The sequence below is a fragment of the Geotrypetes seraphini genome, chromosome 5, assembly GCF_902459505.1.
Source record: "Geotrypetes seraphini chromosome 5, aGeoSer1.1, whole genome shotgun sequence".
Lineage (NCBI taxonomy): Eukaryota > Metazoa > Chordata > Amphibia > Gymnophiona > Dermophiidae > Geotrypetes > Geotrypetes seraphini.
In genome coordinates, this window is record NC_047088.1 from 95,717,294 (window position 1) to 95,743,478 (window position 26,185).

A 26,185-nucleotide genomic window follows, 5' to 3' on the forward strand; every position below is an offset into this window, starting at 1 on the left:
CCCGAAGAGACAAGGTTTGTGTGTGGCCGGGGTTGGCGGTGGAATGATGCGGGGCTGTAGATGGAATGGAGTGGGACCATGTGGCCTCTTTTTTTTTTTTAAGAAAATATCTGGTAACCCTAAGTGGGGTAGCACTCTTTCCTAAGCACATGTACATACCCTTCCCACTTTCCCACACTGAGATTCTTTCAAACTAACCTATAGCCCACCAGAGGGTACAGAAGGGAAGGGCTTGGGGTGTCTGAAGATGGGGCATCATGGGAAGGAAAGCCTCAGGGAGCTGCCTAGGGGAGACTAGGCACTCCAAGGCAATTTTCCTCGCCTCCTCTAACTTGTTCTGCTTTCTCTGTCTCGTGTAGCCTCTCTTCCCATCCAGTGTCTGGGCTCTTTGTATCCAGAAGCATCTCCTCTCTTCCAGCTCCTGTATTCTCTGGTGAATATTTTGGTTTCTTGTATTCTGCAGGCATAAATGAAATAAACAATAAGGCCAGAATATTGCTCCTCTGTCCCTCCCATAGTACCGCAAATGTTACTGCCTCCCCAGTGCCATAAATGTGAGAGTGCTGAATATTCGCCAATGAAAGAAAGAGCAGAGATGACCAAAGAACCAAGCTGGAGAATAATATCAGTACAAATATTTAATACATGTTTGACATGCACATCAAATTAGAAAAGCAAAGACCAGACATGGGCTGTGTTTTGGCGCATCTGCCTGTATCAGGGGTCCAATATCATCTATAAAAATCATACAAAGGTAACAAAAATAAAAATCATTGTTAAAAAAAGACTTGAAGGAAATATACCTTAGGTACATGTTTCATAGCAGATATATTATTTTCTTATTGTTATTTTGCTGGAATATTTTATTATTGCCATTCTTTTGTTTATAAAATATTTTTATTTCTATAGGCTGTTTATTTCTGTAATTGTGTTGTTACTAAGGGCATCCGGAAGTTTTGCCCCCAACAATTTGCCCCCAGGTACATTTTGCCCCCAGAATTTTTGTCCCTACATATTTCACTCCTGGGATCTTTCAACACCCCCCCCCCCCACACACACACACACACATACACACATTTCACCCCCGGATGTTTTGCCCCCATCGTTCACAGCTGTACTAAATTGCAATATCAATCATTACTGACCCAGCATTGACTTCTCATTTTACGAATGTTTGTTCATCTGAAGATACACAGTGTAAACTGAATGAAATAATTGGAAACCAAGTAGTGTCCAAAAATATGAATATTGAAATCAAACAAATATAATGGAACACCAATTGTGTATATAATGTGATTCAAATCAAGGGAGAAAAGACCTCAAAATACCCCAAGAATGCAATCGTATTGGGATTGGGTATCATCACTGGTCAAAAACTTATCTTAGTAACCCTAATTTGCCAGTTGAAATTCAAAATTGCTCATTGCTCTTAAACAAAAGAAGAAAAGAAATAGAGACATTATATCAATATTTTACTGAACAAATCATTGGACTAGTGCAGGGCTGCCCAAGTCCGGTCCTCGAGATCTACTGGCAGGCCAGGTTTTCAGGATATCCGCAATGAATATGCATGAGAGAGATTTGCCTGCACTGCCTTCTTAGTATGCAAATCTCTCTCATGCATGTTCATTGTAGTTGGTGCTTTCTGTAGCTATCTTAACTTTAAACACTAGTCCAATGATTTGTTCAGTAAAATATTGATATAATGTCTCTATTTATTTTCTTCTTTTGTTTAAGAGCAATGAGCAATTTTGATTTTCAACTGGCAAATTAGGGTTACTAAGATAAGTGCTTAATGGTATTTTATAGATAAGCCAGATAAAATCAGTTGAATTTTGAATACACAATTGCTGGTCACGAAGAAAGTTTTGATATTTAATCACAATGTTATTTATTAAAGAGTTAATCATGAAAGCATTATGAAATTATCACAAAAAGTTTAAAATTTAATCAAAAATTAACACATTCAAGGGTTTTTGACCAGTGATGATACCCAACCCCAATACGATTGTGACTTATTGATTGCATTCTTGGGGTATTTTGAGGTCTTTTTTCCCTTGATTTGAATCACATTATATACACAATTGGTGTTCCATTATATTTGTTTGATTTCAATGTTCATCTGAAGATGCCATTGTAATCTTTCTTCACTTGACCCAGAATTTTTGACCCATTCATAATAAGGCCATGATGAAATTTTGTTTTTCATTTCATTTCGGGGGGGGGGGGGGGATTGTCCCCTCGCATGACCAGGAGGGGTACAACAGTGACGCTGCAATAGGGAGGGCAGGGAGGAGAATCAGATTCATCATGGACAATTCATTGCACTTAAATGGCTGCAATGAAACTGTCCTAGACCCTAGATTTGAAATGCGCACAAGGAAAAAAAGCTGTGTAGCCATAAAAATGTACTTGTTTATATAGGCCAACAAAAATGGTAATGATGACAATGCTTAATTTAGTAATTTAGTACTGCAGTGAATGCTGGGGATGAAAGTTCCTGTGGGGAGGTGAAATGCGTGGGGCGAAAGATCCCGGGCATGAAATGTGTTGGGGTGACATATACTTGGGGGGGCTAAGCTTCCTACAGCTGTCGATCAGTTCTGCGAAACATGTGCACTAGGGTATGTTTCCTTCCAATCTTGATCGAGTGTACTTCTTAATGTACAGTATATTCTTATATCAATTATTTTATAGATAATATTGGACCCCTGATGCAGGCGGATACACCAAAACACAGCCCGTGTCGAGTCTTTGCTTTTTTAATATGATTATACATATCGGACGTTTCTTATATATTTGTATTGACATTTGCAACGTTGATTCTGTAGTTATCTCTGCACTTTCTTTCATCAGATTATTGGTGCAGAGGTCTTTTTCTCCTTTTTTTGTTGGCTTGAATATTCACCAATAACTGCATAATTTCTAAATCTTCCAGAATATTGAATATTCACTGCTGGTGACCGGACATGACCCATCCCTGAATAGCCAGGTCAGATTTAGCCCACAGTGATCAGAGGCTTTAAAGCCATTGACCTCCACAGGCTGAGGGATTAGACTGTAAACCCTCTGGGGACAAGAAAATACCTACTGTACCTGAATATAACTTGCTTGAGCTGCAGTTGAAAAAGACCTCAGCTAAATCCAAAATCCATTCCCTTTCCTTTGAGCCCAAGCCCCAAAACACTTTAGAATCCCTGTGCCTCAGAAATAGGCTTGCAGTCACATGCTTCTCTCCCTCCTTTCAATATATCCACAGAAGGCTACATAGAAACACTGACAAGACTAACCAGGCGGCCTCTCTTCCTCCTCGTCCTCTAATTCACTCCTCTCCAGGTCATTCTTCTTCATCTTCTCCCTTTTAAAAAAATAATCCATAAATGGTCACCAAAACTGGCTCTAGACCAGTGGTCTCAAACTTGCAGCCCGGGGACCACATATAGCCCGCCAGGCTGTATTTTGTATGTATTTTGAGGCCCTCGGTATGTTTATCATAATCACAAAAGTAAAATAAAACAGATTCTTGATCATATGTCTCTTTAGCTATAAATTACAATATTATTATTAAGATTTAGCCAAAAGGAAAGATTTATAAACTATAAAGAGTTTTACCTCATGCAAAATTGTCATTTCTTTAATAAGACATTAACTATTTTTTCTGAGGCCCTCCAAGCAGGGCAGGATTAATTCATGAAGGGCTCCTAGGCACACAAGTACACTGGGCCCCTGCCCTGCCCCACCCCACCATGCACCCAGGCGGAAACAGGAAGCTGCATCAGAGGGAAGCTTTGGGCAAGCAGCACCGCTTGCACAATTACAGTTCCCGTTGCCTTTCTTACCCACGTTGCTTGCTTGTCTTACTTTCCGTCGATGGGGTGGGGGGTCTGCCTTGCCAATCGGGGTGGGGCCCGCATTGCAGATTGGGGGTGCCCGCATTACCTATCGATGCTGGAGGGGCCCATCGCCATTTGGAAAAAACAATGTTGATGCCCTCCTTCATTGGGCCCCCCTGACCATTTCGGGCCCTAGGCACATGCCTACTTGGCCTATTGGTTAATCCTGCCTCCAAGTATCTTCAAATCCAAAATGTGGCCTTGCAAAGGGTTTAGGTTTGAGACTACGACTCTAGACTAACCAACACCCTGTACAGAAACTGAAATTGATTCCCCTCTTTGCTCTCCGGCACAATGTTCCCCTCTTCAGTACTGCTGGTGGCCCTCTTTTTCTCTCTGGCCTCCTGCTCAGCAACCTCCAGTGGTGTAGCAAGAGAAGGAGAAGCCTGGGGTGTAGGTCTCTGACATTGCTGCACCATGTGCCCTCCGCTGTACACGTTAACATTTACTCCTGCCCATGAGCAGGCCTAAACAACCGCAACTTTAATCTGCCCATAATTTTTGCCAACTTACACTCAGAATGTTATAAAGAGACTTGGGTACCTATGGTACCTATTTTCGAAGCATATGGATGTCCCAAAATGCCGAAATGGGCATCCATGTGCTTGGAACAGCTGTATGTCCAAATAGCAAGGGGGGAGTGTTGTGGACGTGTTTGGAATGGGGCTAGGGAGCGCCAAAAATCCGGATATTCACCAATGATTACCAAAGTGGAAGACATGTCCAAGTCTAAAAAGAAAGATGTCCTTAATTACACCTGTTTCAATCATGCCTAGGGTACAAAAAGGTGCTTTGATTCAATAGCTGACTACTGGAGGAATTAAGGTATGACACCTGCTTAATCCTCCGGTGGTTGCTATCCCCTTCTTCTCCCTTGAAAGTGAAACTGGAACGGAGTATCAGACTTTGCTACAGCTTCAGGTATTATGGGCATTTTTAGGATTATCCTATTTCCTCTATAAAAAAGAAGACACCTAGTCCTGCTCTGCTCCTCCTCAGCCCCGCCCCACCCTCCCACGAATCTCGTGTCTCCTTCCCCGAGCTCGGGACCCCATATGGAGTACCTCCGCGCATGCACAGACATTGGCACGATGACATCACATGCATGTGTGCATGCATGTGACATCATTACATCAACATCAGTGCATGCACAGAGGCCTTCCAGATGCGATCCTGATCTCGGGGCCTTCCAAAACCTGGACAAACTGCTGGGTTTTGTAAATCCCTCCAGGGATCTGGACAGTCCTCTAAACAGAGGACAGATGTGGGTTTTCCCGGACGTCTGGTAACCATTGGCATTCTGAACAGAGAGGCATACAGGTCTGATGAGTGGGTGGTGCAGTAGACTGTAAACCAAGGGATCCAGGTTCAAATCCCACTCTAATTCTTTTATTTTTTATTTATTGTAAATCTTTTTTTAGTAAAGACATAGTGCACATAAACCATACAAAAGACAAAGTGAATACAAATCTAGTGACACATAATGCGCAAATGAATCTCATATATTACAACAATTTAACTATATTTCACCCCTCCCAGTATGTACTGCCTAGACTTTAACCCCCCCCCCTTCCCGAAACCTAAATGGCCAGAGTGTCTTTGCTCTTAAGGCACCCCAGCAATAGAGAAAAGTCCTATGTACAAGCCCACTAAGGACTCAATCCCTTTCCTAACTTCCATCCCTCCCCATCCCTCCCAGATTGAGGTATGTACCGTATATACTCGAATATAAACTGGGATTTTTGGGCCAAAAAATTTGCCCATTCCTGGTTTATATTCGAGCCAACAATACAATCCTCCCAGAATTATTGCAGGCTGCCGCCGCAAGGCTCTGCCCCATGCCCCCCTCCCTGCCCTAGCCTCATACCTCATCTTGCCGATCCCCGGTGGAGGTGCAGCGGGCAGGAGTGAACTTTCCAAGTTCCTGCCCTTCTGCTTACCGGCTGCCACGAGTTCCTTCAGCCTCTGAGCGGCACGAGCAGGAGTGCAGTTTGGAACTGCTGCTCGGTACTGAGAGGCATCCTTACTTGCTCCCGCAAATTCCCACAAAACACGGGCCATGCGATTAGCTAGGATCTTCGCTAGCAGTTTGGCTTCAAAATTTAGCAGGGAAATTGGTCTGTAGGATTTCGGACATTCCAGATTCTTACCAGGTTTCAGAAGCACTATAACTCTTTTTTAATTTTTTGAAATTGTGTGCCCTGCAGGAATAGAAAAATATCTACAGTACCTAAATATATATATATTTTTTTATTCAATTTTCTATACTGTTCTCCCAGGGGAGCTCAGAACGGTTTTACATTAATTTATTCTGGTACTCAAGCATTTTTCCCTATCTGTCCTGGTGGGCTCACAATCTATCTAATGTACCTGGGACAATGGGGGGATTAAGTGACTTGCCCAGGGTCACAAGGAGCAGCGTGTGTTTGAACCCACAACCTCAGAGTGCTGAGGCTGAAGCTTTAACCACTGCGCCACACTCTCCCTCCTGAAGACTACTCAAGTGGTGAATCTTCAGGGATAGTAGGTATTTTTCTGTTCCTGGAGGGCTCACAATTACAGAATAAAAGAGTTAAAGTGGGATTTGAACCTAGTTTCCTTGGTTTATAGTCCACGGCACTCATAGGCAGTGGAACGCTGTTTGGTTTGAGGGGGCCTAGAAGCTCTGCCTTAGCCCCAGCAGAATCCTGCAGCATGGCCTATCACCAGCTCCCTACTCCACCCCCTTCCTTCTCCTGGTGTTGTACTTTAAATCTTTAGGGCAGCTGCCGCGCAGCCTATCCCCGTAAGTAGAATGAAGGGTTCCGGAGCAGGTCTGCTCGTTGACGCTGCACGGCGGCTGTCCCGAAAATTTAAAGTACAACACCGGGAAATGGGAGGGAGGGAGGGAGGGCACCAACCGGTGACCGCCAATTTTCAGGGAAGCAACGGCCCCTGTGGCCTCAGCCGTTCCGACATCTATGACTGCACTAACCACTAGGTTGCCCCTCTGCTCTGCAAAACATCTTTGTGGCCATTTTCTAAGAATGCTGCCACACAGCAATCCATATGCTTTGTTTTCCCCTGTTCATCATTTAGATATTCCAGTTTGTAAAATGGCTGTTTATGCTGGATGTCTCCAACTCACGGATGTTCTTCTCATGTAGTTTCAAACAGGAAAGCTCTACATGTTTCCTGTTCAAATATACAGGGTGCCCACAAAAACACTCCTTGATTTTAAATGGTTACAAAACCAAAATTTATTGGAATATTCCTTCACCTTTGAGGCTACAGTTTCATCAACTTATAAAGTTTCATAGGGTGTCTGTTGATTACATACACTTGATGTGTGCCTCACCTGTTACTCAGCAAACATCGATGTGATAATCGAGTTCGGACCAGACTCTCCGAAGCATATCTGGCATGATCGTGTTTGTAGCTTCAGTGATGCGTTCCTGCAGGTCATCCATAGTTGCGGGTAGTGGAGGTATGTACACTCTGTCTTTCACGTACCCCCAAAGGAAAAAGTCACAAACAGTAATGTCCGGTGATCTTGGGGGCCACTTGAGGAGCACCTGGACATTTTGTTGTGTTGCATTGTCTGAAGGTTGTAACTTCTGCACCAATTGCAGCTTATAAGGGTGAAAGTGCAACCGATTGTGTAAGATCTTGCTAACCGTGCTTTCTGGGACTTGTATTTTCTGTCATCTTATTTATAAACATATTCCAATAAGTTTTGATTTTGTAACCATTTAAAATCACGGAGTGTTTTTGTGGGCACCCTGTACATGTGAGATCCTTCTGACAAGGACGTCTCTATTCTGGCTTGGCAATCCTTTCAAAAATGCCTGTCCACATCTCCACGTGTCTTTATAAGGGAAACCAAAACTAGGCACCTGCTGGCCCTCCAAACCTGGGCAACCTGTTATAAAATGATCTTCTGTATGGCCAGCATGATGTCTCAGAGCAGGGGGCATCTTTAGACCCATTTTCCAATTCTGCTGGTACTCTCATTGTGTAGTTTTCAGCAGAATCACTGGGAGCTATGGGAAGGGAGAGAGTGGCAGAAAAAGAGACCTGCTGGGAATAGTATATCTTGCAGTCAATTGTAAGATACTGCAATTAATTACTCTTCAAATACAAAACAGTATCATATATATATATTCATTTATCTTTATTCCCCTTCAAATACAAAACAGTATCATATATATTCATTTATCTTTTTTATTTGTTTTTTTCTAAGGGCTTCAGAAGTGCCAGTTATTACCCAAGTGTTTTCAATGGCTAAGAACATTAGTGTAGTATTGGCCTCCTCATTAGCCCCGCAATAAAAATAAATAGAGACCTAGCACAGGTCTGGGGGGTGAGCTACCAACTTACTGTTCAGTCATGTCTGTGACCTGAATTTAAAAGAGGAAACCCTTCTGTCCTGTTTGTCTGTAAGCTCTTTCAAGGAGGGACTGTCTCTTGCATGTATAATGCACAGTGCTGCGTGCACCTGGTAGCGCTATAGAAAAAATACATAGTAGCAGTAGTAGCCCGGCACTCACCTTCTCTTCTGTTTTCTGAAGTCCTTGATCCCCTTGGCGAATGGATTCTCCTCAATCTTCAGCTGTGAGAGCTGTGGACACAGAGGGAACTCGGTCAATGAATGACTGCACTGAGATATGAGTGTGGCTGAGGGCTTGTGTTATCTTGGGATAGCAACTGAAGTGTGTTATGCATAATATTTTCATAGCAGTGATTCTTCATCAATTAGAAGTATTGAACAGGACTGGTAGAATAATAATAATAACTTTATTCTTCTATACCGCCATAGTCAGATGACTTCTAGGCGGTTCACATCGAAGAGGGCTGGACAATCAGCGAATTACAGATAGTAAACGGTGAAGGTACAACATATTACACAAGGAATAGACAGAAGAAAAATATAAATTGAGTGAGGCTTCTGATTAGGAGATGAATCGTTCAAACAGTATGGTTTTAATTACTTTCTGAAAGGTGCCGTAGGTCAGCCTGGCTTCATTGATGTAGTTACCCAGCCAGGACTGTTGTTTGCTTGCTTGGAACATGAAAGATCTGTCCAAAAAGGATTTGTATTTACAGCCTTGGGTATGCAAATGTGTTACAGTTTCTGGTTAACCGTGTGGGGTTGTGTAGTACGAAATATGGTAGAAGATAGGAAGGCACTCATCCCCAAGCCTGCATGAAACAAATACATGCAAATTTGAACATTATTTGGGCCTCCATTGGCAACCAGTGTAATAGTCGATAGAAGGGACTAATGTGATCACTTTTCTTCAATCCGAAGGATTATAGCATTGGGCAACACCGTTAGCCCTGGTAAACATCATGATGTTGTAATTGTGTCTTAAATCCCAGCCTGCTCCTTATGGCTCTGGGCAAGTCACTTAACCCTGTATTGTCCCAGGTACCACAGTTAGACTGTGAGCCTGCCAGGACAGATAGGAAAAATACTTACAAGTACCTGATTACTATTCAGTGTATTGTAAATCGCTTTGGGTGAATCTTTTCATCAGAAAGGCGATTATTAAATCCCAATAAATAAATAAAACCTTATCCTGTCTAGGGTACACTCTCAGTATTCCTCAGACTTCAAAACATCCCCTTTTAATTTTAGCAAGGATCAATCTGTCTCCCGTTTCCTATTTCAGAGGAAGATTCTCTAATATCGCTGGAAAAATCCAACAGGCCGCTGTTACGGCCGTTATTGGAATAATTTCAAAAAGATGAGTCATTCTCAAGAAGCGCGCATACAAATGAGGTTTGCAGAGTTTCACGAAGGGTCACTAAATTTATAAGTGATGAGTCGCTGGTGATAGCAATCGGCACGTGTGCAGAATACACCACAATAAAAGAGCCTTAAAAGTGCTCAGGTGCCGGGAAACGCAATGTCATCATCGCCATCATCATCTTCAGGTCTCATCGCGTATCTTCTCATCAGCACAACATGGAAAGCACGAGGATAAAAACAACCATCCATAATGCCATCTGCTATTGTAGCACAAAACACGCGTGGCTCACAAGCACTTATAATTCACGGGCTTTTGAATTTTATAATTTATTTTATATCAAATTTTATCATGACTACAAAAATGCCCCAGATACTTAAAAGACACAATAATATGAGCAGTGTATGCCCTAGGGCAGGGGTGCCCAAATGGTTGATCGCAATCGACCAGTAGATCGCAAAGGCAATGCGAGTCGATCACGTTGCCTTTGCGATCTTGTTCTTCCTGCCTCCCTGAGCCAGGCCAGGTGCGTACAAGCGCCAAACCTACAAGCCTTCACCTCTGACATCAATTCTGACGTCAAACATCTGACGTCTGACATCAAATCGCTGCCTGGCTGGCCTGGAACTTCCTCTCTGACATCAAAATTGATGTCGGGTGGGGGGGGGGGGGGAGAAGGAAGGCTTGTGGGCCTGGCGCTTGTACGCACCAGGCCTGACTTGGGGAAGCAGGAAGAAATAGGCATGGTGGCTTGGGTGGGGGCAAGGAGAGAGAAAGAATCAGGGAAGTGGAGAAATTGGCGCGATGGCTTGGAGGGGCAGGGAGAGAGAGAAAGAAAGACAGAAATAAAGAGGGGGCTGGGGGAGAGAGAAAGAAAGTGTGGGGGGGGGGGCAGAAAGAAAGAAATAGTAGATTTACAATCAGAAGAAGGAAGTGCAACCAGAGACTCATGAAATCACTAGACAAAACGGTAGGAAAAATGATTTTATTTTCAATTTAGTGATCAAAATGTGTCCGTTTTTATATCTGCTTTCTATATTTTGCACTATGGCCCCCTTTTACTAAAATGCAATAATAGTTTTTAGCGCAGGGAGCCTATGAGTATCGGGAGTAGTGCGGGGCAATCAGCGCAGCTCTCTGCGCTAAAAAACTGCTATCGCGGTTTAGTAAAAGGGGAGGGGGTATATTTGTCTATTTTTGTATAGTTGTTACTGAAGTGACATTGCATATTTTAAAGTCATTTGCCTTGACCTCTGAAAAAAATCCCAAATACAAATGATAATTACATTTTCTCTGTGTACAGTGTGCTTTGTGTTTTTTAAAAATTTATTGTTGGTAGATCATTTTGACTTGGTCATTTTAAAAGTAGCTCGCAAGCCAAAAAAGTGTGGGCACCCCTGCCCTATGGCATTACAGGCAATATGATTCCCTGGCCTCCACACTTGAAAACAGCAAATAAGCTTGAATTTAAGTTATAAATTTTTGAGTGAAGGAGCACCCTCAGCGTGGGTTTGAAAGCTCTTAAGAGCAGCTCGGCAGAGCCTCTCTGATGCTTAAAGAAACAGAGCCGGCAAACAACAGAGCAGACAATACTACTCCAACCAGCCGCATACCATCATTTAGGTGCTCCTGTGTGCTTAACAAGTGCAAATTCAGTGACAAACAAGTGCCCAATAAATAAGTGGAATGCCAGTAAAAAGCAGGGAATAACTGTCATGTAATAGAAACATAGAAACATAGAAATAGACGGCAGATAAGGGCCACGGCCCATCTAGTCTGCCCACCCCAATGACCCTCCCCTACCTTTCTCTGTGAATAGAACCCACGTATCTATCCCATTTGGCCTTAAAATCAGGCACGCTGCTGGCCTCAGTAACCTGAAGTGGAAGACTATTCCAGCGATCAACCACCCTTTCAGTGAAAAAGAATTTCCTGGTGTCCCCGTGCAGTTTCCCACCCATGATTTTCCACGGATGCCCCCTTGTTGCCGCAGGACCCTTGAAAAAGAAGATATCTTCTTCCACCTCGATGCGGCCCGTGAGATACTTGAATGTCTCGATCATGTCACCCCTCTCTCTGCGTTTCTCGAGTGAGTACAGCTGCAACTTATCTTCGTACGTTCACCACCGCGAGCAACAAGAACTTCAGCGTGCTCCTCACAACCCCATCGTCTCTCCCGCTGACATCACTTCCTATGTGACATCAGCGGGAGAGACGCCACGGTCACGGTTGTTGCTTGCGGTAGTGAACAAATAGAGGTATGGGGAATGGGAGGGGAGGAGTGGGAAGAGGTGAGGCAGAGAGGAGGAAGGGTGCCAGTGCCCCTACCAACATGGTGTCTCGGGAGGACTACCCCCCCTTTCTACGCCACTGCACAAGAGTTATATATGTGGGACAACATATTGTACAAAGTGGACCTTCTACGTCCTCCTTTTTCCTTGTGCTTTGCCACTTTTGATACTGCCCACATCCCCTCCCCTTTACCTTTTCATTTTGGTAGCTGGTAACTGCAATGAAGGTGGTCTCGGGGAATGTGGTGGCAGAAAAGGTGGTACTGGTGGTACAGGACCCAGGCTGTACGGTCAGGACAATGCAGAGGCGCAGGCGATACTTGTGCATGGAGCACAGGATTAGCTGAGGAAGGGGGACAGGAACCATGATAAGAAAAGAAAGGGCAATCGTAAACAATTCAGTTAACAATAACCCATAGACCCTGCAGAGTGACAAAAACCTACAAAGTCCTGAATGTGTTCTCTGCTGTAGGACAGGTATTATCTAATAATCATACTTAGAACTAGGAACTGAAGAAATATTAAAAGGACTGTGAGCCTAGGCGTCTGACAGGAGCTTATTCTATAAAGGCAAGTAGGCTCTCCATCCTCCGACTCCATCCTGTTTATATCTTTATGAAGGTACGCTCTCCAGTATTCTAAATAAGGTTTCACCAGAGTCTTATACATCATAACCTACTTTTTCCTACTGGCCATTCTTCTTCCTATGCACCCTAGCATCCTACTATCTTTTGCCATTGCCTTTTCTACTTGTTTGGCCACCTTAAGATCATCACATATGATCACACCCAAGTCACGCTCCTCTTTTGTGCACAAAAGCTCTTCACCCCTAAAACTGTACTGTTTCCTTTTTGCAGCCCAAATGCATGACCCTGCACTTCTTAGCATTACCTCAGATACAAAGTTATTGGATCAGTGCTATCGGATCAGTACTATTGGATCAGTGCTATCCAGCTATTGGATCAGTGTGTGCTGTTAACAGGACTTGCAGTAGTCCTAGCATGGTAGCATACAATAGCTAATCTGGCTCGTTAATTGTAAACCCTGTAATGAAGTATATTACCTATTACACCTGAACTATAACTCACCTTCAGCTGAGTCTAGGACGATTCAGCATGGCTGTTTCAGCACGTTCAGTTCAGTGCGGCATTTCAGCGCTGAATTGGCCATGATAAATCTTCCTACACCCAGCTGTCAGTTCGGGAGCATCATAGCAGCACCTAACTTCATTTGGGGGGCAATGCCCCCCACACACCCTCAAACTAGGGATGCCCCCTTAATCTTCCCCACCGCTGCCACAGCATACTTCTTAAAAAGTTCACCGGTGCGAGCAGCATCTTCCACCTCCTGCTCACGCCAGCCTCAGCTCTCCTCTGATGTGATGTCCTGGTCCCGCAACTAGGAGGTGGCGTCAGAAGGGAACCACGGCCGGCGCGAGCAAGGGGTGGAAGAAGCTGCTTGTGCTGGTGAACCTTTTAAGAGGTATGCGGGAGGGGCAGAGAGGAGGAGAGGCACTGACGCCTCCCAGCAAGATGGCACCCAGGGGGGGTGGTCTACACCCCCGCTCACCCCTCACTATGACACTGAGGCAGAGAAGAGGAAATGTGCCAACAGTGATGTGGATAGGACGATTCATCCTGGCTGCTTCCGCTGAAATGGCCACGATGAATTGTCCCATTCTGCCTTCAGCTCTGATTTGGAAAGATGAGTAATCATATCCAAATATAATCCAATCCAGTAAAAGTCCCTACATATTTTTTGTGTGATATGAATGCTTTACGAAAACCATCATAATCTGTTCGGTTTAGTAGACAAAAATCCCTCTTTTTTTTTACTCTCACTGCAGAGTGACAATGCAAAACAAAGCTCAGGATGTGTTTTGATGTCATGTTATCATATTATGCATATAAACTTTCCTATGGCCCATTTTTTCCACCTTTTCTGCTTAGCAGTGACTGGTACTCACATGGCCACTCTGGTCTAGCATGCTATTAGTAACTTTCAATTTGCTGAATGAGATAGGACGGTACATCCAGTGGCCCCCAGGGGCCGGGGATTCTGGATGCAGGTACAGCCGTGCTGGCAGCTGGGTCTCAGCCTTTCCATTCTGTTGCCAGCCCTCAGCACCACCACGCCACCTGTAGCGGAAGCTATCTGTGGGCAGCGCCTCCACAGTCAACGCATACAGAGCAAAAGGATCCAGACCTGAGATAGAAATGCAGAACTCTGGGAACATTCGCCTGAAATAAAAAGAGGACAAGAGGGGAGAGAGTCGTTTTGGTCCCTAGACCTTTGCTTCTCTTCTCCAAGTTTTCTTCCTTCCTCATTTCACTCATTCCTTTTCTTTCTCTATCTCTTTCCCTCCCCAGAGCAGATGCAAGCTATTATATACCCTAGGCCAGAGGTGGGCAACATGTGGCCCACAGACTGAATGAATTTTATGTGGCCCATGAAATCGTAGGATAGGGTTACCAGGCGTCCCCAATTTTCAGGGATTGTCCTCAATTTGAGACCCCTTTTCCCAATTTCCCCAATTTTAGTAATGGGGAAAGACGCACCATCGTGTAATTTTAAATTTATTTATTTTGGGTTTTATCTCATCCTCCCCAAAGAACTCTGAATGGGTTAACGACTAAAATACATAATTTACAGTTAACAGGCTACAGTTTGCCATACTTATAGTACAAGTTTTTATCCTAACGACACACATTAGGGATCTAAAACCAATATACATAATATACAGTCTACAAGTTAAATTTTTCAGTTACAGTACAAGATTTTTCAATACAAGTTTTTATCATAACGTGACACATGCTTAACATGACCATTAATTTTTCTCATCAAAACGGGACATCTATTAATTGTCAGTCCCGCCCCCAATCCTGTCCTAGCCCCGCCCCAATCCCGCCCCCAATTTCTTCCATTCGTTTCATGTACTCATAATAGCTTATTAATTCATAATGGTAACCATAAAATTAAAAAAAAACTACAAAGCACACTATATGCAGAGAAAATGTTAATTATCATTTATATTTGGGGGGTTTCAAAGATGTCAAGACTTTAAAATATGCAATGTCACCTCAGTAACTATAGAAAAATAGACAAATATAGTGCAAAATGTAGACAGCAGATATAAATTCTCAAAACTGACACATTTTGATCACTAAATTGAAAATAAAATCATTTTTCCTACCTTTGCTGTCTGGTGATTTCATGAGTCTCTGGTTGCGTTTACTTCTGACTGTGTATCTTTCTTTCATTTCTTTCTTTCTGCACTCAGGCCCAACAATTGTCCCTTTCTATTCCCTCCCTCCTTCCTTCCTGTGTCCTTAGTGCCCCCAGTGCCTCCTTCCTATGGCCCCCTCACTGCCTTCCAGACTTTGTCCCACTCCCACCCCCGAAGCCAGCCTGCCTGCCTACCTATATACCTCCCTCCCTCCCTGCTGCGCCAAAGCCAGCCTGCTTACCTCATTCCCTCCCTGCCGCGCAAAAAAAAAAAAGACTCCTTCCTTCCTTCCCCCTTCCCCCGGTCCGCCGCTACTCTCCTTACCTCCCTGCTGCCACTGCTGCTGCTAACTGCAACCCAGAAGCCTTCTTTCCGATGTCAGAATTGTCATCAGGGCTGGAATTAGCAGCAGCAGCAGGGAGGTAAGAGGAGAACAGCAGCGGCGGCGGACTGGTGAGAGGGGTTTGAATCGGGCGCTGGAGGGAGGCTTTTTTTTTTTGAGTGGCAGGGAGGGACAGGAAGCGATCGTATGTCCCATTGTCCCTGTGTACAGCTTCAGGATGCTGTCCCTGAAAACGGGACATTTCAGCATTCCAAAGCTGTGTGTGGGGACAATAGGACAGGGGATCTAAAAATAGGATGGTCCCGTTCAAAACGGGACATATGGTCACCTTACACATGCTTGCCCTGCATGCCTCTTCTCACATGATCCAGCTGCCCCCCTCTTGCCATCACCATCAGTGTCGGCCTCTGCCCTCAAGTCTCCTTTTTGCTAGCATTAGGAAGTGCAGTGCTGTGATATGGAAGCTCTCTTTAACCACCTTGTGCATTTCTTCAAAGTCCCGCCCCCATGACAATAGGAAGCGTATACTAGAGGGGCGAGAACCCAGCAGAGATGCTTAGCCTGGTTAAAGAGAGCCACCATATTAAAACACTGCACTTCCTAATGCTGACACTAGAGGGAAGAAGCTGCAAGCTGTGAAAGACGGTTGGGGGACCTGGAGGAGGGATTAGAGGAATGGGAGAAAATTTGATGCTCCTCTCTTAGGGCTAGATGCACTAAAGCCAGCGATCGTTGCTAAACCTGTTTTGACAGCTTTAGCAATAATCACATTTGCCAACCTGAAGCACAAAATGGCTCACCACGTGTTTTTCCCATCGATTGCCCATTTTTCAACCCGGCCATTCAAACTAGTCAAGCGATTGCGTTTAACATGCACAGCATCTGAGCCCATTTTTTAAAAAAGTTAAAAAAAAAAGGTTTTCTTGCTCGAACAACTGAGTGTCCAGAGGCTGCTTTTGGGACTTCCCCTGCCTCTCAACTGTTTGGGAAGAGCCTGAGCTGTTTCTTCTGCCCCTGGAATAGACATGGTATCCACTTACCTGCCACTCTTTGTGACTATCATCTCAGTGCCCACGCTGCAGAACTTCTCCCAGAGCTCCCTGTTCTCCAGCCTGGCTAGGACTCCCACCTGGGGCTCTAAGATCGGAGGAGGTGGTAAAGGCCAAAGTGGAGAGAGGACAGTGATACCCGCCTCATGACAGCAAGGATGATCCTCCCCCCCAAAACAGTGAGAACAACTGCAGCCTTCATCAAACGAGAAAGAAAACACAGAGGTGTGAAGAAATCAATGCTTACATTCATTTCTGCCCTGTGATGCCTTTTCCTATACTAGGGGGTACGCAATGAAGCTACTAAGTCGTACATTTAAAACGAACTGGAGAAAGAATGTGGTGAAAGCAGTTAGCTTAGCAGGGTTTTTAAAAGATTTGGATAATTTCCTAAAAGTCCATAAGCCATTATTAAGATGCACTTGGGAAGATCCACTGCTTATTCCTAGGAAAAACAGCATAAAATCTGTTTTACTCTTTTGGGATCTTGCCAGGTACTTGTGACCTGGATTGGCCACTATTGGAAACAGGATACTGGGCTTGGTGGACCTTTCGTCTGTCCCAGTATGGCAACTCTTAGGTACACCAGTACTATAGTGTGATTTTACCCTGTTAGTCCAGTTTGAAGGTAATAAATAGAAAAATAAAACAAAACAAAGGAAAATAACGCTTTTTTAATTAGACTAACTTATTTTCCTCTATTTCATTTTATTTCTATTTATAGATTGGTATTTTACTTAGAAGAACACATATACAGTTCTATCAATGTTCCTCGGTCCTATCATACTCTACCCCTTGTTATTCCACTACTGAGACCCACATATAGAGCTCTGCCGGTATACCTCGGTTCTGCCACACAGCACCCCCTATTCCAATTCTAAGAATCAAAAACAGAGTTGTAGGTTTGAAGTCTCTTGGCACAATAGCCCCCAGTACTGAAATGTACATATAGAGCTCTGCCAATACACTTCAGTCTTGCTGTACAGTGCCCCCTGATTTAATCTATCTACCGTACTTATAGGCCTCTTAATTTCCTGCTACTCCTTTACTGAGACCCACTTGCAGAGCTGTGGTAATCCAGTCCTATTGCTCCCTTTTCTAATGCTGCTTTTTGCTACCTACTCTCCTCTTCACTTACTTTTTATGGACGAAAACAGATGTATGTTCGGAAAAGATGCTGGGGAGCAGGAAAAGCTGCATCTGGCTCTTGGGTATCCCAGCTTTGGCGTTTCAAACATGACTCGCTGCCTTTGGGTTTTAAGATAGAAAAGAAGATATTCCTCAAGTCCAAGGCACCTATGACCTTTTATAGCAAAAGCGCAAGGGCTATGATTGTGCTGGGGGCCACCCCAATTGGTCTCCATCCCCAGCTGTTTTCAACAGCTGGAGAAACAAGAACATCAATTTCTATGGCCTGCTAAAAGAAAAAAAGAGGGCCAAGTCCCTGCAAGAAATGTTTTTAGGGTGTTAATGATACCATTAGGAGTCTTAAATGAAACACAAACAGAGGAGGGGGGAAAGAGAACAAAAGGGTAGGATACCCCCAGTAATTCTCTGTCACAGAATCTGTGAAAAGAAAAGCTGTCTGTAAAGAAAAATGACATAAGTCTACCTCACATGGGGCTGATGCTCAAAATTAACACCAGCTGTAATAGGTGTTAGTGTTGGATTTGTGTGCTCATTATGTAACACCAAATGCTTAGAGAGCCTGAGCGCTTTTGCTAAACTGTGTGTCAAAGATGGTTGCAAATTGCATTCTAATGTATTTAAATGGATGCTAATTTTTGAAGGCTAAAGGCATTATGGGTAGCATTGCTTAATTTTTTTACATTTAATATTGGGTCATTCACTTTTTTTTCATTTGAGGATATTATATTTTAAATTTCTGCTCAACTGCCCAGTTTGGTTTCAGGCCTGGCCACCCAGTATCTACAGGCCACTGGCAGCAGTTTGTACATGCTGCTGGCAGCTGACCTGGAAGTCTTCCCTCTGATGTGTTTGCATTTTGCGTCAAAGGGAAGGCTTTTGGTCAGCTACTGGCAGTGTGTAGGAACCACTGCTGGCAACCTGAAGAAATGGTACACAAGCTGGGAGGGGGAAAGGAGGGAGGGAGAGAGAGAATCTGCTACAGAGACTGGGGGTATGGGAAGGGAGGGAGAGAGAGACTGCTGAACAGGCTGGAGGAAAAGGAGAGAATGAGAGAGCCTGCTGCACAGGCGGGGTGGAGAGGGAGGGAAAAAGAGATATCCGCCCACTTTGGGCCCAGGCCTGCCCAAAATTGGCTTTCTGGCTACGCTACTGCCAGGGTCAATATGAAAAATTATTTTGGGTAAAGCTTATATTCTGGAGAAAAAAGTGTATACTTAATCATTGATGCTTTTACATTACATTACATAAATTCTTATATACCGCAGCTACCTTGCGGTTCAGTGCGGTTAACAGCTAAGAGATACTAACCATATATAGTATGATCATAATAAATTAATCAAAATATTTACCAAACAAGTGGGTTTTCAACGATTTACTAAAGACTAGGTAAGAGGCTGAGAATTAACTTGTCTTTTCAATGTGCAGTGCCCTGATGAAACGATTTTTAGATCATGAAACGATGGCCATGGCAACGTGTAATCTGTTGCAAGCAGTGTCTGTGATGACAGTGAGGGAAGACAGAAGTCCAGCAAAACTTCATTAAAGACCGGCATTAAGATAAGCATTTTCTGCATATTTTACATTTTTTCATATTTCAGTATGTGTAAAGTTAGGGTTACCAGATTTTACGTCAGTAAAATCTGGACCCCTAGACCCACCACCCAGGCCCACCCAAGCTCCACCCACTAGCCCGCACACCCCACTGCCTGTTTATTGGGCAGGAAGGCATCCGTGTATGTATGGATGCGATGTGATGACATCCCGCGTATATGCATGACATCACTGCGTTGTGTCCACGCATGCGTGGATGTTCCCTCCCTACTTGATTTCTTTTCAAAACCATGACAAAGTGCCAGGTTTTGAAAACCTGTCCGGACCCCCAGACATGTCCTCAAAAGGAGGTCGTGTCCAGGAAAATCCAGACATCTGGTAACCCTATGTAAAGCTTACACATAAAATTTACATTTGAAAACTACACCTATCATAAAAAGGAGGTTTTTCCAGTGGCCTATGATAGAAGTGTGCAGGGGAGCCTGTGTGTACATATAGCTCTTTCCTTCACAGCTCCAGGGTAGTATTTCTCCCCGTGGCTTCTGAGGCCTTTTTCTTCCTACTAGATGACGTGTTGTATCGAGGCAGGAAATAGTAAGGCAGTGCACTCAGCAAAGATAACTGGGGTGTGTATTGTAAGTTTGTATTTTAATATTCCAGTTCCTCCATTTGGTGCTAAATTGTACTTAATCATTGGTTACCGCCTTTCCCGCTGACCTGTTTGTATTGGAGAAACAAGCTCCATGCCTAAATGTTGTGGGTGGCAGTACTCAAAGCTTTGCCGGGCAATCAGATCACAAAAAGACAACGAGGAACTCCAGAGAGATTTGAACCAACTTGAGAGATGGGCAGAAAATTGGCAGATGAGTTTTAATGTAGAAAAATGCAAAGTGATGCACCTGGGCAGGAAAAACAAGGAGCATGAGTATAAACTGCTAGGTATAACATTGGGGAAGAGCCAACAGGAAAAGGACATGGGGGTACTGATAGACAGGAATCTGAAGCCGTCGGCTCAGTGCGCGGCGGCGGCAAAGAAAACTAACAGGATGTTGGGCATGATAAAGAAGGGAATCACGAGTAGATCGAAAGAGGTCATAATGCCGCTTTATAGAGCAATGGTCAGACCACACTTGGAATACTGTGTCCAACACTGGTCTCCGTACCTGAAGAAGGATATAACACTGCTGGAGAGGGTGCAGAGGCGATCAACGAAACTAGTAAAAGGTATGGAGAGCTACAAAGAATGCCTCAGAAATCTGGGATTATTCACCCTTGAGAAGAGAAGACTGAGAGGGGATCTAATAGAGACTTTTAAAATATTAAAAGGAATCGACAAAATGGAGCAAGCTCACTCACCGACAAGGGGAAAGGATGGAGAGCAAGAAACAGCGTTATTCACTTTGTCAAATGTGACTCGCACAAGAGGTCATGGACTGAAGCTGAGAGGGGTCACGGCCATGACCAATGTCAGAAAGTTCTGCTTCGCACAGCGGGTGGTGAACGCCTGGAACGCTCTCCCAGAGGATGTGGTGGAGGAAACCACCATTTTAGGATTTAAGGTAAAATTGGACGCACATCTTCTTGCGGGACACATTGAGGGATACAAATGATTAAGGTATTCGCCCAGGTATTCCTGGCTGAGCCTCCGCGTGTGCGAACCAACAGACTGGATGGACCCCAGGTCTGATCCGGTGCAGGCATTTCTTATGTTCTTATTAGGATTTTATATACCACCTATCAAGGTTATCTAAGCGGTTTTTACAATCAGGTACTCAAGCATTTTCCCTATCTGTCCCGGTGGGCTCACAATCTATCTAACGTATCTCATACAGCATTAATAAGGGGTTGTTTCGCCAATGATAGAATGCTGGAGGGGAGTTAAAGAATAATTAAACTCCCCTCCATAGCTCCAGAGCAACGTTTGCCCTGTAGCTTCTGAGGCGTTTTCCCCTATTCAGTTATGCTTGTTTAAAAATGAAGTTTAATGCTGACAAGGGGTTAAGCCATTGAACATTTTTGCCACCAGCGCAGATCTTAACTGGAGATATATCAATTGATTTATTTGAGTACTTTTCTCCAGTTACTCCATGTTTATTGCTAATGTGGGATTCATATGGGGCTAGATATTCTCCAAAGAGTCAAAAGTGTTTTTTATTACTCTGGAACCCATATATGTAAACATTATCCCCCAAGGTCTGCAGTCAAGTTTTGAATAAGCTGCAGGATAAGACTAAGGAATCAGATATATGAGCTTTCAGGCTGAGAGGGGAAGGGGTTTGCTGTTCTGGGTATTACTTCATTGTTGAGGAATTTCGGGTTATAAGAGAACAGACAACGGATCATCTTCAAGGTTTCTGATATCTGTTTCCTTGCCTTATTGATATTTTGTTAAATACTTGTATATCGATTAAAAGATTTCAAAATAAAATAAATAGATGCGAATGAGCTCAGTTGGTATTCCCTCCCAGTGCTCAGAGAGAAATGCTGCAAATTATGGCTTATAATCCTGAAAACTTACCAGCTCAAAGGTCGCCTAAAACTTTTTGAGGACAGGATTTCATGGCAAAATTACACAAAAATTGCAGATTTTGTCTTATTTCACAAGCCGAAGGAAGTCTGAAGTGCAGAAACAAATATGTGCATATCCAAATCAAAATTGAAAGCAAAAGCCTGCTTTTCTGCACCATAATATGAGTTGTTCAGAAATTTAAAGTGCAACAACTTTTTTTGAAAGGCTCATATTAAAAGCATAGAAGAACAGTGCTGATGTGTGCTTGCTCTCCTGTTTTTTTGTTTGGGTATGTGATGAAGAGCCATTGCAGATGACTTTTGAAAACCACTCTGAATTGGCCCCACAGTCATTAGTAGCGGTATAGAAGATTCCAATAAAGATAAAGATATCCTTCTAGAACAGGGGTGGGCAACGAGGGCCACAATCCAGTCGGGATTTTAGGATTTCCCCAATGACTATGCACAAGATCTATTTGAATGCACTACCTCCATTGTATGCAAATTGATCTCATGCATAGTCATTGGAGGAAATCCTAAAAACCCGACTGGATTGGGGCCCTCGTTGCCAATCCCTGTTCTAGAAAACAGGCTTCAAAAATAACGAATTGGAAGGGTTCGGCATGAAAAATGTCCATTTGCCACTTTTTGGATGTTTCTCTCTTTTGAGAATGAGCTCCATAGTATTCTATAAGTTACATGCGTAAGTTGGCATCATGCCCATGGCCCACCTATGCTCTGCTCACACATACACCCACATGCAGATATGCACCATAGCGCAGAACGCCCTTGCACATGTACCAGTTAAAGGGACACGCACACAAGGTGCACATAACTGCATCTGCCCATTTATAGAATCAGCCTTTAGCCCCCTAATTCTACCATCTGGTGCACATGTTTCTGCGTTTAACACACATAATTCCATATATTTGGGTCGATATTCAAAGCAATTTAATAAGCCAGAAATAATAATAATGGTTTATATACCGCAGGACCGTGAAGTTCTATGCGGTTTACAATGATTATAGAAAAATGTTACAAATTGAATAGAATTGACAAATGGTTCCTGGCCAGTTAGATCACTTGTTTGGAGTTAGCCAGTCATTTTCAGTGGCACTTGACTGGTTAATGCTGCTGAAAATAACCAGTTAATGCTGACTGTTTTGGGGGCATTTGGCTAGTTAGGTGCTAATATTCACCACTTAACTGGACAGGTTAACCACATAAATAGGACCGCATAAAGGTCAGTCCTATCTTTTTTTGTGTGTATTTTTCATGGTTCAACAATTTTTATTGGTTTTCAAATTAAAATACAAACAAGCACTCAGGACATAGCCCCAGATCAAAACAAGTCTCATACAGAACTAGAACTACAAGCAAGAATAAACAGCTTAAACCCCCCCCCCCCACCCCCTACCCGAAGCAGGAGCCATCCTCCAAAATACAGTACAAAAATACTATGACATCCGCAAGAAAGTGGACCACATCCCCCCACCAGATAAAGGCCCATAAGACAGACAAATCAAGAGACACAATAGTGCAGTGCAACAGCAATTCCAACATAAAAAAAAGAAAACCGACATCGCTATGAACCAGACTATAATACCCCCACCCCCAACCCACCCAATCCCATCTCAGATCGTTACCGTAACAAAAACTCTGAAAACTATGAACTCTGCTAGTCTTTCGAGATACATCTCCCGCATTCCAGGAAGCGAGAGGACAAGTAAACCTAACCCAGATAGAGCAGAGAGAGAGAAGGGGGGAAAAAACTCTCCCCTCACGCGCCCCCGACGACGGTCAGTCCTATCTTTATGTGGTAGCCCATAACCAGTAAGGCCGATGTTGGTGGCCACCTTAAACGCAGCTGCCAATCATGTGTCATAAGAACATAAGAACATAAGAAGTTGCCTCCACTGGGTCAGACCAGAGGTCCATCTCGCCCAGCGGTCCGCTCCCGCGGCGGCCCATCAGGTCCGCGACCTGTGAAGTGGTTTCTGACCACTTCTATAACCTACCTCAAGTTCTATCTGTACCCCTCTATCCCCTTATCCTCCAGGAACCTATCCAAACTCTCCTTGAACCCCTGTACAGAGTTTTGACCTATCACATCCTCCGGAAGCGCGTTCCATGTGTCCACCACCCTCTGGGTAAAAAAGAACTTCCTAGCATTTGTTCTAAACCTGTCCCCTTTCAATTTCTCCGAGTGACCCCTAGTGCTTGTGGCTCCCCACAGTTTGAAGAATCTGTCCTTATTCACTTTCTCTATTCCCTTTAGGATTTTGAAGGTTTCTATCATGTCCCCTCTAAGTCTCCTCTTCTCCAGGGAGCACAGCCCCAGCATTTTTAACCTGTCAGCGTATGAAAAATTTTCCATACCTTTTATCAGTTTAGTCGCCCTCCTCTGCACTCCCTCGAGTACCGCCATGTCCTTCTTGAGGTATGGCGACCAGTATTGAACACAGTACTCCAGGTGTGGGCGCACCATTGCACGATATAGCGGCATGATGACTTCCTTCGTCCTGGTTGTGATACCCTTTTTGATGATGCCCAGCATTCTGTTTGCTTTCTTTGAGGCTGTCGCACACTGCGCCGATGGTTTCAGTGATGTGTCGACCATCACCCCCAGGTCCCTTTCAAGGTTACTCACCCCTAGCAGTGTTCCCCCCATTTTGTAGCTGAACATCGGGTTCTTTTTCCCAATATGCATGACCTTGCATTTCTGTACGTTAAAACTCATTTGCCACTTTTTTGCCCAGTCTTCCAGTTTCGTTAGGTCCCTTTGCAGGTCTTCACAGTCTTCCGTGTTTCTAACCCTGCTGCAGAGTTTGGTGTCATCAGCAAATTTGATAACCTCACATTTTGTCCCTGTCTCCAGATCGTTAATAAATATATTGAACAGTAGAGGTCCCAGTACCGACCCCTGTGGAACTTGACCCCTGTGGAACTCCGCTCGTGACCCATTGCCAGTCTGAGTATTGGCCTTTTATTCCAACCCTCTGTTTCCTGCCTGCCAACCAGTGTTTGATCCATCGGTAGATATCCCCTTGCATCCCGTGGTTCCACAGCTTTTTAAGTAGCCGTTCGTGAGGTATCTTGTTGAAGGCTTTTTGGAAGTCAAGGTAAATGATGTCTATGGATTCCCCCTTATCCATCTGGCTGTTTATTCCCTCAAAGAAGTACAGCAAATTCGTGAGGCACGACCTTCCCTTGCAGAAACCATGCTGGCTCGCCTTGAGTTGTCCATTGTTTTCTATGTGTTCGCAGATTGTGTCCTTTACCATTGCTTCCATCATCTTTCCTGGTACCGAAGTCAATCACACGACGGCGCCGGTTAGAGAATCTTGCCTCCAGCAAAGGTAGGCACCAGAAATGTAGGCCAGGGTTTTCCAGGCCTACATTTCCAGCACCTACCTTTCATTTGAATCACGACTCTATAGGCGCTGTACAATGCCTAACGCCACTTCCGCTGTATAGAAGCGTTAGGCGCCGCAAAGCAACGACAGAGGCATGATTCTGGCACCTTGAAAAACTGTGAAAAACATCACTTAAACAGCGTTTTTCACTGAGCTTGGGCACCCAGCAGCATCTAAAAAAAAGGCGCTATTTAGAGAATCCAGGTCTAAGTGCTGAATATCACACTGAACCAGCTATGTGTTAGCTAGCTCTGAAGCCCAGACATGACCCGACGTTGAATTTCCAGGTTTAACGCCAGCGATGGTCAACAAAACACTAAGGGCCAGATTCTCTAAACGGTACCGTTAGCGACGGCCACTTAGAAAAGTGGTGCTGATCATGTGTCAATCACGTGACAGCGCTGTGTAGAAAATCATGGCCATGCCAAAAATATGCGCCAAAAATGCAGGCCAGGGTTTTACAGGCCTACCTTTCTGGCGCCTACTGTCTACTAGAATCGCGTTCATCGAGGCACCCGCCTGCACCTACATCCACTTCCGCCATAAGCCATGCCTACTTTGGACATAGGTGCAGGTAGGCACCTCTATGGATGGGAGTTGGACGCCATTATTTGCAGGCAGTTGCAAATGCCTACATTTTTTAAAAATTTGATTTTAATTGGTTTTAAATGATGTGATCAATTACCACTTTGTTTATCACCAATTAAAACCATTAAGCTAGATGACGGTAGGGTGCCTACTGCTGCCTGACGTATGGCGCACTATAGAGAATTTGGACCTAAGTGCCGCTGCCTGAATATGGGGCCCATAGGTAGAATATTGGTAGGTACAAGCGTAATTTAATTGGCAAATTAGGCACTAATTGCTACTAACAACTAATCAGTGATAATCGGAATTAATTACATAGAAACTGGCATTAATTTGCAGTTATACACATAACTGCACTTGTTACTCTATAATCTTAGCATTCAAAATCAAGAGTGCATAACTGTAAGGGGGATGTGCATGTGGGAGGGGCCTAGACAGG

At 44.0% G+C, this 26,185-nt stretch overlaps 1 protein-coding gene across 1 annotated transcript; it reads right to left on the bottom strand.

Moving 5' to 3' along the window:
* Window positions 1-284: 284 nt before the first annotated feature.
* Window positions 285-25,709, bottom strand: LOC117360364 (T-box transcription factor TBX6-like). The gene is made up of 7 exons (XM_033944063.1): window positions 25,688-25,709; window positions 16,526-16,730; window positions 13,883-14,156; window positions 12,110-12,259; window positions 8,423-8,493; window positions 3,291-3,358; window positions 285-457 (listed from the first exon to the last, which is right to left on the bottom strand). Exons 1-7 carry the CDS (start codon window positions 25,707-25,709, stop codon window positions 285-287), a joined length of 963 nt encoding a protein of 320 aa, XP_033799954.1.
* Window positions 25,710-26,185: the final 476 nt, after the last annotated feature.

What these genes read in the sequence shown, in the direction of transcription:
- LOC117360364 (XM_033944063.1), bottom strand. Translation starts at nt 25,709, where the DNA reads ATGGCTTATGGCGGAAGTGGAT. An exon ending in GGCTTATGGCGGAAGTGGAT is followed by an intron (nt 16,731 to 25,687) that starts GTAGGTGCAGGC and finishes CGTTTGATGAAG; the next exon opens with GCTGCAGTTGTTCTCACTGT. An exon ending in GGAGGAAGAGAGGCCGCCTG is followed by an intron (nt 458 to 3,290) that starts GTTAGTCTTGTC and finishes TTATGCCTGCAG; the next exon opens with AATACAAGAAACCAAAATAT.